Source organism: Oncorhynchus masou, chromosome 8, assembly GCF_036934945.1.
Source record: "Oncorhynchus masou masou isolate Uvic2021 chromosome 8, UVic_Omas_1.1, whole genome shotgun sequence".
Lineage (NCBI taxonomy): Eukaryota > Metazoa > Chordata > Actinopteri > Salmoniformes > Salmonidae > Oncorhynchus > Oncorhynchus masou.
Window position 1 is genome coordinate 6,680,355 of NC_088219.1, and position 12,500 is coordinate 6,692,854.

Sequence of the window (12,500 nt, forward strand, 5' to 3'; positions counted from 1 at the left end):
TGTAGCACTGGGCCCCTTTATTATAGATGCTGCAGCACTGGGCCCCTTTATTATAGATGCTGTAGCACTGGGCCCCTTTATTATAGATGCTGCAGCACTGAGCCCCTTTATTATAGATGCTGTAGCTCCCTTTATTATAGATGCTGTAGCACTGGGCCCCTTTATTATAGATGCTGCAGCACTGAGCCCCTTTATTATAGATGCTGAAGCTCCCTTTATTATAGATGCTGTAGCACTGGGCCCCTTTATTATAGATGCTGTAGCACTGGGCCCCTTTATTATAGATGCTGCAGCACTGGGCCCCTTTAATATAGATGCTGCAGCACTGGGCCCCTTTAATATAGATGCTGCAGCACTGGGCCCCTTTAATATAGATGCTGCAGCACTGGGCCCCTTTAATATAGATGCTGCAGCACTGGGCCCCTTTAATATAGATGCTGCAGCACTGGGCCCCTTTATTATAGATGCTGTAGCACTGGGCCCCTTTATTATAGATGCTGCAGCACTGAGCCCCTTTATTATAGATGCTGTAGCTCCCTTTATTATAGATGCTGTAGCACTGGGCCCCTTTATTATAGATGCTGCAGCACTGAGCCCCTTTATTATAGATGCTGAAGCTCCCTTTATTATAGATGCTGTAGCACTGGGCCCCTTTATTATAGATGCTGTAGCACTGGGCCCCTTTATTATAGATGCTGCAGCACTGGCCCCCTTTATTATAGATGCTGTAGCACTGGGCCCCTTTATTATAGATGCTGCAGCACTGGGCCCCTTTATTATAGATGCTGTACCACTGGGCCCCTTTATTATAGATGCTGCAGCACTGGGCCCCTTTAATATAGATGCTGCAGCACTGGGCCCCTTTATTATAGATGCAGTAGCTCCCTTTATTATAGATGCTGTAGCACTGGGCCCCTTTATTATAGATGCTGCAGCACTGGGTCCCTTTATTATAGATGTTGAAGCTCCCTTTATTATAGGTGATGTAGTACTGGGTCCCTTTATTATAGATGCTGCAGCACTGGGTCCCTTTATTATAGGTGATGTAGTACTGTGTCCCTTTATTATAGATGCTGCAGCACTGGGTCTCTTTATTATAGATGATGTAGCACTGTGTCCCTTTATTATAGATGCTGTAGCTCCCTTTATTATAAATGGTGTAGCACAGAGCCCCTTTATTATAGATGCTTAGCACTGGGCCCCTTTATTATAGATGCTGAAGCTCCCTTTATTATAGATGCTGCAGCACTGGGCCCCATTATTATAGATGCTGTAGCACTGGGCCCCTTTATTATAGATGCTGTAGCACTCGGTCCCTTTATTATAGATGCTGTAGCTCCCTTTATTATAGATGCTGCAGCACTGGGAACCTTTATTATAGATGCTGCAGCACTGAGCCCCTTGATTATAGATGCTGAAGCTCCCTTTATTATTGATGCTGTAACACTGGGCCCCTATATTATAGATGCTGCAGCACTGGGCCCCTTTATTATAGATGCTGTACCACTGGGCCCCTTTATTATAGATGCTGTAGCACTCGGTCCCTTTATTATAGATGCTGTAGCTCCCTTTATTATAGATGCTGTAGAACTGGGTCCCTTTATTATAGATGCTGCAGCACTGGGCCCCTTTATTATAGATGCTGTAGCTCCCTTTATTATAGATGCTGCAGCACTGGGAACCTTTATTATAGATGCTGCAGCACTGAGCCCCTTTATTATAGATGCTGAAGCTCCCTTTATTATAGATGCTGTAGCACTGGGCCCCTTTATTATAGATGCTGTAGCACTGTGCCCCTTTATTATAGATGTTGCAGCACTGGGCCCCTTTATTATAGATGCTGTAGCACTGGGCCCCTTTATTATAGATGCTGTAGCACTCGGTCCCTTTATTATAGATGCTGTAGCTCCCTTTATTATAGATGCTGTAGAACTGGGTCCCTTTATTATAGATGCTGCAGCACTGGGCCCCTTTATTATAGATGCTGTAGCTCCCTTTATTATAGATGCTGCAGCACTGGGAACCTTTATTTTAGATGCTGTAGCACTGGGTCCCTTTATTATAGATGCTGTAGCACTGGGCCCCTTTATTATAGATGCTGCAGCACTGGGCCCCTTTATTTTAGATGCTGTAGCACTGGGCCCCTTTATTATAGATGCTGTAGCACTGGGCCCCTTTATTATAGATGCTGTAGCACTGTGTCCCTTTATTATAGATGCTGTAGCACTGGGGCCTTTTATTATTAACCCTGTATTTTAGCCCATTGTTAAGAATGGGAATTGTTCAGATTAAATAAATTAAATAGACCATGAAATCCCATGAATACAAGGGGTGGGATGCATCAACATGGATGTATCTAAAGCTTTAGCCAAGTCAATAAAAATAGCAGCAAAACATTGCTTAGAATCAAGGGCAATGGTGACATCATTGAGGACCTTTATTAAGGTTGCAGTGACACATCCATAACCTGAATGGAAACCAGATTCTATACCTGAGATAATACTATAGACATCAAGAGACCCAGTCAGTTGATTATGGACAAGTTTTCCAACACTTTTGATAAACAAAACTAAATAGAAATAGGCCTAAAACAGTTAGGATCAGATTGATCTCCCCCTTTAAATGAAGGATGAACCATTACTGCTTTACAAGCAATGGGAACCTCCCCAGAAAGGAGAGAGAGGTTAAGGAGGTCAGAGACAGGCTTGGTGATTATAGGGGCAGCAACCGTAAAGAAGAAAGGGTCTAAACCATCTGACCCAGATGTTTTTTGGGGGGTCAAGTTTCAGGCACTCCTTTAGCACCTCGTACTCAGTGACTGCCTGCAGGGAGAAACGCTGTAGTGGGACAGGGGGAAAAGAGGGAGAAGCCTCTGGGATAGTCACATTAGGAGGGGTGGCCGAGTCAAATCGGAGTCCTGACTTAATGAAGTGCTGATTAAAGATCTCAGCCATGCGCGTCTTGTCAGTAACAATCACATCCTCAACATTAAGGGACATGGGCAGCTGTGAGGAGGAGGGTTTATTCTCAAAGTTCTTTAACCGTTTTCCAGAACTTCTTGGGGTTAGAGAGAGAGAACTGCTCCTTAAAGTAACTGCCTTTGGCCCTCCAGATAGCCTGAGTGCACGTATTTCTCATTAACCTGAACGAGGGCCAGTCAGCCTGAGTATGTGTGTGCTGAGCCTTCAGCCAAATGCAATTCTTGAGGTGGAGTAACTCTGCAAGATCACTATCGAACCAGGAGCTGGACCTGTTTTTAATTCCCAATTCCTTTATGAGGGTGTGTTTGTTAAAATTAACAATACCACTGAAAGTATAAAAACATAAGTTCCAAGCGTCTTCGACAGAGGGGGGATCAAGCTGATTCTTACACCATTTTACAGAGGCCAGTTCATGAAGGAAGGCTTGCTCATTAAGTATTTTAACACGCGTCTATGACAAATCAGGACAGGTCGTTTCACTGAGCGACCATTACGAACACAGGCTGTAAAACAGTGATCACTAAGGTCATTACAGAAAACACCAGACTGATACCTATCAGGATTATTTGTGAGGATAACATCGAGGACAGTAGCCTTTTCTGGGTGTTTGGAGACATACCTTGCGGTATTGGTGATAATCTGAGAAAGATTTAGGGAGTCCTATTGCTTTAGGACTTGGTCAGGTGGTTTAAGTATGTCCCATTTTAGGTCACCTAGCAGGACAAATTCAGATTTAGTGTAGGGGGCCAGGAGAGAGCTTAGGGAAGGTAGTATACAGGCCGGGGTTGATGGAGGACAACAGCACTCAGAAACAGTCAACAAAGAGCTAGTTGAAAGTTGAATGCTTAAAACCAGCAAATCAAATTGTTTAGGGACAGACTTGGTGGAGACAACCGAGCACTGAAGGTGCTCCCACACCTTTGGAAGATCTGTCTTGCCGAAAAAAAAGTTATAAACAGAAAGGTTATCATGAGTATTGTAAACACTCTTCGTAACCACGTAATGACCAACACATGTGGATTGGGGCTGTGAACCCACACTTTCATTTGAACCATTTTAGGTACCAAGCTTCTAGTTTTAACGTGCAGAAAACCCAGGCTTTTACAAGAGCAGAAATCAGTGAAGCAGATATCAGAGCAGAAGTCAGAATTGGGGCGAGCAACAGTAGATGGGCCAGGGTGTACATGCACATTTTCAGATATCATCAACAGTTGTACAGTCAAGGCACAGCATAGGACAGGGAGAGATCCGCAGTGCCGATTTATGACATCTGAATTTGAATCAGATGGCAACAAGATCAAATTGTACAGCAATTTCATCAGGTAACATGAATACAAAGCCGGGGAGAGGTGGTTAAAATAGGATGGGAGGCCATGAGTCCGTGTAACCAATAGAGAGTCAGAGTCCCGAGTGTGGGAACAAACATAATCTGTCCTATGGTTGGGTAAAGAAAGTGAGGGATGAGTGTGGTGGGGATACCTGTACCAGATAGGGGAGACAGACCAGGGCAGACGGGGAACAGAGAGGGGTGCGTGTGGTGGTGGTACCTGTACCAGACAGGGGGAGACAGACCAGGGAGAGAGGGGTGAGTGTGGTGGGGGTACCTGTACCAGACAGGGGGAGACAGACCAGGGAGAGAGGGGTGAGTGTGGTGGGGGTACCTGTACCAGACAGGGGGAGACAGACCAGGGCAGACGGGGAACAGAGAGGGGTGCGTGTGGTGGTGGTACCTGTACCAGACAGGGGGAGACAGACCAGGGAGAGAGGGGTGAGTGTGGTGGGGGTACCTGTACCAGACAGGGGGAGACAGACCAGGGAGAGAGTGTGGTGGGGGGTGAGTGTGGTGGGGTACCTGTACCAGACAGGGGGAGACAGACCAGGGAGAGAGGGGGGAGTGTGGTGGGGGTACCTGTACCAGACAGGGGGAGACAGACCAGGGAGAGAGGGGTGAGTGTGGTGGAGGTACCTGTACCAGACAGGGGGAGACAGACCAGGGAGAGAGGGGTGAGTGTGGTGGGGTACCTGTACCAGACAGGGGGAGACAGACCAGGGCAGACGGGGAACAGAGAGGGGTGAGTGTGGTGGAGGTACCTGTACCAGACAGGGGGAGACAGACCAGGGAGAGAGGGGTAAGTGTGGTGGGGGTACCTGTACCAGACAGGGGGAGACAGACCAGGGAGAGAGGGGTGAGTGTGGTGGGGGTACCTGTACCAGACAGGGGGAGACAGACCAGGGAGAGAGGGGTGAGTGTGGTGGGGTACCTGTACCAGACAGGGGGAGACAGACCAGGGCAGACGGGGAACAGAGAGGGGTGAGTGTGGTGGAGGTACCTGTACCAGACAGGGGGAGACAGGCCAGGGAGAGAGGGGTGAGTGTGGTGGGGTACCTGTACCAGACAGGGGGAGACAGACCCTGTCTACTGTTAATTTTTATTGTTTACCTTACTTGCTTTGGCAATGTTAACACATGTTTCCCATGCCAATAAAGCCCCTTGAATTGAATTGAATTGACAGACCAGGGCAGACGGTGAACAGTTGGAATCCTAGCAGCAGTGCAGCAGACAACGGGAGAAGGTGTCTCACCCACTGGGGAGAAGCTTTTATTTCTGGAGGCAGATTTCTTGTAGAAAAGGCCAGTGGATGATCTCAGAACAGAAGAATGGGACTTCAAAGACTCCTGCCACTTGTTGGGCCCAAAGGCCTCGACACCTTTCACGTCACACCTCAGTGCTAATTGAAGTTGTATCTGGTCTGTCTAGCAAGCCGGGCAGCCTTAACTCAGCATTCAGTCTCCGTAAAGTCAAATATATCATTGTAATGTACTTTATTATTAATTTAAAAAACATTTTGTTTTCTTCTTGGCTTTCAAAATAGCATCAGACCAAACACGACTCACTCAGTTCCAGGATGGATGATGTCCTCAGGTCTCTGCTGTTTATTTGCTTTGAGGTCAATTTCGGTCAAAATTGTTTCGGTCAAAATTAGGTTGTTGGTCTGGAGTTTTGATCTGGTGTGAAGGCCATGCTGTGGAGGGTAGCATCCTGCATATGTCCCTGCTGAAAGATCCAAGTTTATCTAACTCCAAATCTATCCCTTTGTATGAAAGAAAAACATTTGTGAGAGCTCACATGCAGCTGTGTCTCTCTCTCTCTCTGAGTGGGGTGGGTCTGGTATATGTATGTCACATCTTAGTTTAAAACCGTTATTCATAGATTTACTGATCTAGATTCTAAATTAAGTGGTGCAATACATATCTGATCAATTATAAGCCTAGATGTACAAAACCTAAATTAGCTCTAATCCTAGATCATTTTAAACCATGTTAGTGCAACCCACCCGCAATGACATAGATCTGCCCCTACAGATATGCCCCTAACAGTTAAGAGTTAAGGTTAGGACTAGGGTTAGGGTTGGGATCAGAGTTAATAGTTCAGGTTAGGACTAGGGTTAGGGTTGGGATAACAGTTAATAGTTAAGGTTAGGACTAGGGTTAGGGTTGGGGTTAGTAGATCGTTATTTCAAAATAAAGCGTTAACCAGTATTGCCGTTTCACTGCATAAATATGGTAGCCCACAGCTGATGATAGTCTAGTATCAGTAACAACAAGAGGTTTGAGGTGTTTGAGGTGTTCAGGGGATTCGAGGGGTTTGAAGGGTTTGAGGTGTTCAAGGGGTCGAGGGGTTTGAGGGGTTTGAGGTGTTTGAGGGGTCGAGGGGTTTGAGGTGTTCAAGGGGTTTGATGGGTTTGAGGTGTTCAAGGGATTCGAGGGGTTTGAGGGGTTTGAGGGGTTTGAGGTGTTCAGGGGATTCGAGGGGTTTGAGGGGTTTGAGGGGTTTGAGGTTGTCATGTCTTATGTCTGTTCCTGTCCTTTCTCTTCATTCTCTCTCTCTGCTGGTCTTTTTAGGTTACCTTCTCTGTCTCTCATCCCTCAGCTGTTCTACATTTCCCCTAACTAGCTCATTCTCTCTTTCCCCACCTGTTCTCTCTTCCCCCTCTGATTAGGTCTCTATTTCTTTCTCTGTTCCTGCTACTTTCAGTGTCTGATTCTTGTTTGTGTTTTTTGATGCCAGAAGCAAGCTGTCGTCTCGTTTGCTTCCACCTTGTCCTGTCCTGTCGGAGTCTGCATGGCAGGTGCAACCTGCATTATACTACGTTCTTTTGTTCCATTGACTACGTTGGAAGAGGATTTATGCCATTCCTGTTTTTTATTAAAGAACTCTGTTTTCTGTTAAAACCGCGTTTGGGTCTTCACTCAAGTTCATAACAGAGGTGTTCAGGGGATTTGAGGGGTTTGAGGGGTTTGAGGGGTTTGAGGTGTTCAGGGGTTTCGAGGGGTTTGAGGAGTTTGAGGGGTTTGAGGGGTCGAGGGGTTTGAGGTGTTCAAGGGCTTTGAGGTGTTCAAGGGCTTTGAGGTGTTCAAGGGCTTTGAGGTGTTCAAGGGGTTTGAGGTGTTCGAGGGGTTTGAGGGGTCGAGGGGTTTGAGGGGTTCAAGGGCTTTGATGGGTTTGAGGTGTTCAAGGGATTCGAGGGGTTTGATGTGTTCGAGGGGTTTGATGTGTTCGAGGGGTTTGAGGTGTTCAAGGGGTTTGAGGTGTTCAAGGGGTTTGAGGTGTTAAAGGGGTTTGAGGTGTTAAAGGGGTATGAGGTGTTCGAGGGGTTTGAGGTGTTCTAGGGGTTTGAGGTGTACTAGGGGTCGAAGGGTTGGAGGTGTTCTAGGGGTCGAAGGGTTTGAGGTGTTCAAGGGGTTTGAGGGGTACGAGGGGTTTTAGGGGTTCGAGGGGTTTGAGGGGTTTGAGGGGATCGAGGGGTTTGAGGTGTTCAAGGTGTTCAAGGGGTTTGAGGGGTTCGAGGTTTCAAGGGGTTTGAGGTGTTCAAGGGGTTTGAGGGGTTTTGGAATGGAGGAGATAGAAGGGGTATAATGCGTTGCCATGGATACTCGTAGGGACTCACTCAGGCAGATGCTGTTCTTTATCAACCTTTTGTATTTATAAATGGTGGTTTTCTAATTAATATATTTTTCACATTTCCAATGCATCAACACTTAGCGGAAAACCTACGCCCCATCGTTTCTGGGAGGATATACCCACAGAAGCAGAGGTTTACTTCAAAAAATATTGTAATCATCACTTTCTTTCTCTCCAGTGCCTGAAATCACAAAAATGACCAGAGTGATTAAAGGAGAGCCAACTGTCACCAAGGTTACCAGGGTCATCGAGGGCGAACCCATTATCACCAAGGTTACTCGAGTCGTTGAGGGCGAGCCAACCTTCACCAAGGTGACAAGGGTTATCGAGGGCGAACCCATTATCACCAAGGTTACTCGAGTCGTTGAGGGCGAGCCAACCTTCACCAAGGTGACAAGGGTCATCGAAACAGAACCCAGTTTAACCAAGGTGGTCATCGAGGGTGAGCCCACATTCACTACAGTGACCAGGGTGATCGAGGGAGAACCAAGCATCACAAAGGTCACCAGAGTTATTGAGAGTAAGTTTCATTATTCAACATTGGTGGATTGTGAGCTACTGGTGAGTCTCAGCTTGCCTTGGTCTTGGCTTGGGGCTACTGGTGAGTCTCAGCTTGCCTTGGTCTTGGCTTGGGGCTACTGGTGAGTCTCAGCTTGCCTTGGTCTTGGCTTGGGGCTACTGGTGAGTCTCAGCTTGCCTTGGTCTTGGCTTGGGGCTACTGGTGATTCTCAGCTTGCCTTGGTCTTGGCTTGGGGCTACTGGTGAGTCTCAGCTTGCCTTGGTCTTGGCTTGGGGCTACTGGTGATTCACAGCTTGCCTTGGTCTTGGCTTGGAGCTACTGGTGAGTCTCAGCTTGCCTTGGTCTTGGCTTGGGGCTACTGGTGAGTCTCAGCTTGCCTTGGTCTTGGCTTGGGGCTACTGGTGAGTCTCAGTTTGCCTTGGTCTTGGTCTGGTGTTTCAGTATTAGGTGGGTCAGAGTAACATTTGAAAATGTATATCACATTGTAGACAATTGGATGGTAACAGGTTTAGTTTCCCTGTATTGTTAATAACATTGCTGTAAAAAAGATTTGACCTTTCTCTCTCCATCTCTCTCTCTCTCTCTCTCTCGCTCTCCATCTGTCTCTCTCTCTCTCTCTTTCTCTCTCTCTCTCTCTTTCTCTCTCTCTCTTTCTTTCTCTCTCTCTCTCTCTCTCTCTCTCTCTCTCTCTCTCTCTCACACTCGCTCTCTCTCAATTCAATTAAAGGGCTTTATGGCGTGGGAAACAGCTTTACATTTCCAAAGCAAATGGAAACATTAGTAAACATCTGTCTGTCTGTCTGTCTGTCTGTCTGTCTGTCTGTCTGTCTGTCTGTCTGTCTGTCTGTATCTCTCTCTCTCTCCCCCCCCCTCCCCCTCTCGCCCACCTCATAGCTCACAGTGGTTCCTCAGATGGAGGGCTGGAGACTGATGGAGACATTAAGAGGATTCTGGAAGAAGGTCAGTAAAGATATCTTATAGACTTCAATATATCTTAACATTAAATAGACGTAAATGTATGAGAAAAATGTATTAATGTATAATAAAAGGTATTAATATTAATGTATAATAAAATATATTGATACTAATGTATAATAACATATATTGATACTAATGTATAATAAAATATATTGATACTAATGTATAACAATAACATATTGAATAAATGTATGATAATAATATATTGAATAAATGTATGATAACAATATATTAATATTAATGTATGATATTAAGATATTGATTTTAATGTATGATAATAATATATTGATATTAGTCTATGATATTAATATATTGATACTGATGTATAATAACATATATTGATACTAATGTATAACAATAACATATTGAACAAATGTATGATAACAATATATTAAAACATGTATGATATCAATATATTAATATTAATGTATGATATTAAGATATTGATTTTAATGTATGATAATAATACTGTATATTGATATTAGTCTATGATATTAATATATTGCTGCTAATGTATGATAAAAAATATTAATATTAATGTATGATAAAAAATATTAATATTAATGTATGATAAAAAATATATTGATATTAATGTATGATATTAATATATTTACTAATGTTTAATAATAATATGTTAATATTAATGTCTGATAAAAAATATATTGGTATTAATATATGTATATATTTTTTATTTTACTAGGCAAGTCAGATAAGAACAAATTCTTATTTTCAATGACAACCTAGGAACAGTGGGGTTAACTGCCTGTTCAGGGGCAGAACGACAGATTTGTACATTGTCAGCTCGGGGATTTGAACTTGCAACCTTTCGGTTACTAGTCAACCTTTCAGTTACTAGTCCAACGCTCTAACCACTAGGCTACCCTAGGCAACGTAGTTGTCTAACGAGCACCCACAACTGCAGGATGTATGATGACTTTGCGATGTTTGGGTCCCATGATTAGAGGTGTCAAAGGTTAAGAAGTTTCTGGAGAGTGAGGTTCATATTCTCCAGGAGGAAGAGATCAAGAAACTCATAGAGGGAGGTTAGTCGGTCGGAGATGTCAACAAACAAACAAACAAATGACTGATGGGTGGCATGACAACCGCATGTGTACGTCACCCGTTTCCCCGGGCAACCAAAAGGGCTACCTCTCCTTACAACCCCTCTTTGTAACAAGCATCCCGTAGTATGAAAACTGATAGAGGTCCCGTCTGGTAACTTTTCTTTTTGAGGATTGTGAATATAAAGCCTGGACATTTATTTTTATTTTTATCAGGGATAAATGGTTTTAGGAAGATTAAAGTTTCGGAAAAGAAAAAGGCTATTATTCTTGAACTCAAAATGCTCCAAACTGCAGCCAATAACATTCATACACCTACAATATAATTGTTTATAGTATGATATATACAACACAGTTGAACTAATCAGATCCTAAACCCTGAAAACAAAGCGGTAAACCCAACCCAAAGACAACATATGAATGGTATTATCTGCTGTGAAGGGACCTCCTGCATGCGTCAGTCATCTAGATGATTCTGGGCTAATTGCACTGTGTTCTGGCAGATTCACCCCTGCTCTTGGTAGCTGAGAGCAGATGTGTCCATTAAAACCCGGTTACTGTGATAAAGTAACAGGTAGATATACCTCTTTCAGAGCATTGTTTCACTTCCTGAAATTATAACCAATAGAATTGTATGCTACGGTGTATCTGCCAAAAAACAAACATTTGCAAGTCGCGGTAAGGGAATTGTTTGCCTGTTCTATCCTGTTTTTTTTTTGTTTTGTTTTTCATGTAACGTTGTACTTTTTTTGTCTGCAATATTCTCTGACTGAAATTGTCATGTATACATATTGATGCCTAATTATACACGAGCCCATATCTAATTGGTGAAACCACCATTCTCGAAGTGACATTTTTATGGCGTTAGTAATTTTACCATTATGACATATATCATCATTAAGAATGTGCCACAAATGGCATCAGATTCCCTATAAAGTGGACTACTTTGGACCAGAGCTACGGGCCCTGGACAAACAAAGTGTATAAAATAATAATAATAAATTATAAATTATACTTTTATATAATGAATAAGGTGCCATTTGAGACGCCATGTTGGTGATGGTACAAGGACGTTCCTCAAAATAAGCTCTATGTTTTCATATTAGATCATGTACTGGATAACCTCCATACACTACTCCAACACTACTCCAGTATCAATACACTACTCCAACATCTACACACTACTCCAACATCAATACACTACTCCAACCTCCATACACTACTCCAATACTACTCCACCATCAATACACTACTCCAACCTCCAACACTACTCCAACATCTACACACTACTCCAACATCTACACACTACTCCAACATCAATACACTTCTCCAACATCAATACACTACTCCAACCTCCATACACTACTCCAACATCTACACACTACTCCAACATCAATACACTACTCCAACCTCCATACACTACCCCAACATCTACACACTACTCAAACCTCCATACACTACTCCAACATCTACACATTACTCCAACATCAATACACTACTCCAACCTCCATGCACTACTCTAACCTCCACACACTACTCCAACATCTACACACTACTCCAACCTCCATACATTACTCCAACATCTACACACTACTCCAACATCAATACACTACTCCAACCTCCATAACCTACTTCAACATCTACACACTACTCCAACATCAATACACTACTCCAACCTCCATACACTACTCCAACAACCAAACACTACTCCAACCCCCACACACTACTCCAACCTCCACACACTACTCCAACATCTACGCACTACTCCAACATCAATACACTACTCCAACCTCCACACACTACTCCAACCTCCACACACTACTCCAACCTCCATACTCTACTCCATACACTACTCCGAACCTCCATACACTACTCCATACACTACTCTAACTACCATACACTACCCAATACACTACTCCAACCTCCATACACTACTCCAACCTCCATACTCCATCTAGGAGGCATAGCCAGGTGTGTGTGTTAGCGGTGGTGGACTA

At 43.9% G+C, this 12,500-nt stretch overlaps 1 protein-coding gene across 5 annotated transcripts in view; it reads left to right on the forward strand.

Annotated features, from left to right (window-relative positions):
* Window positions 1–12,500, forward strand: part of LOC135544024 (periostin-like) — an 80,963-nt gene that overhangs the window by 61,582 nt on the left and 6,881 nt on the right. For 3 of the 5 annotated variants that reach the window (XM_064971365.1, XM_064971363.1, XM_064971366.1), the window contains exons 18-20: window positions 8,123–8,464; window positions 9,359–9,424; window positions 10,405–10,485. In XM_064971365.1, the coding sequence (XP_064827437.1) occupies window positions 8,123–8,464; window positions 9,359–9,424; window positions 10,405–10,485 (489 nt within the window). The remainder of the gene's footprint in view (window positions 1–8,122; window positions 8,465–9,358; window positions 9,425–10,404; window positions 10,486–12,500) is intronic. The other 2 variants (XM_064971367.1, XM_064971368.1) reach the window with 1 other exon arrangement.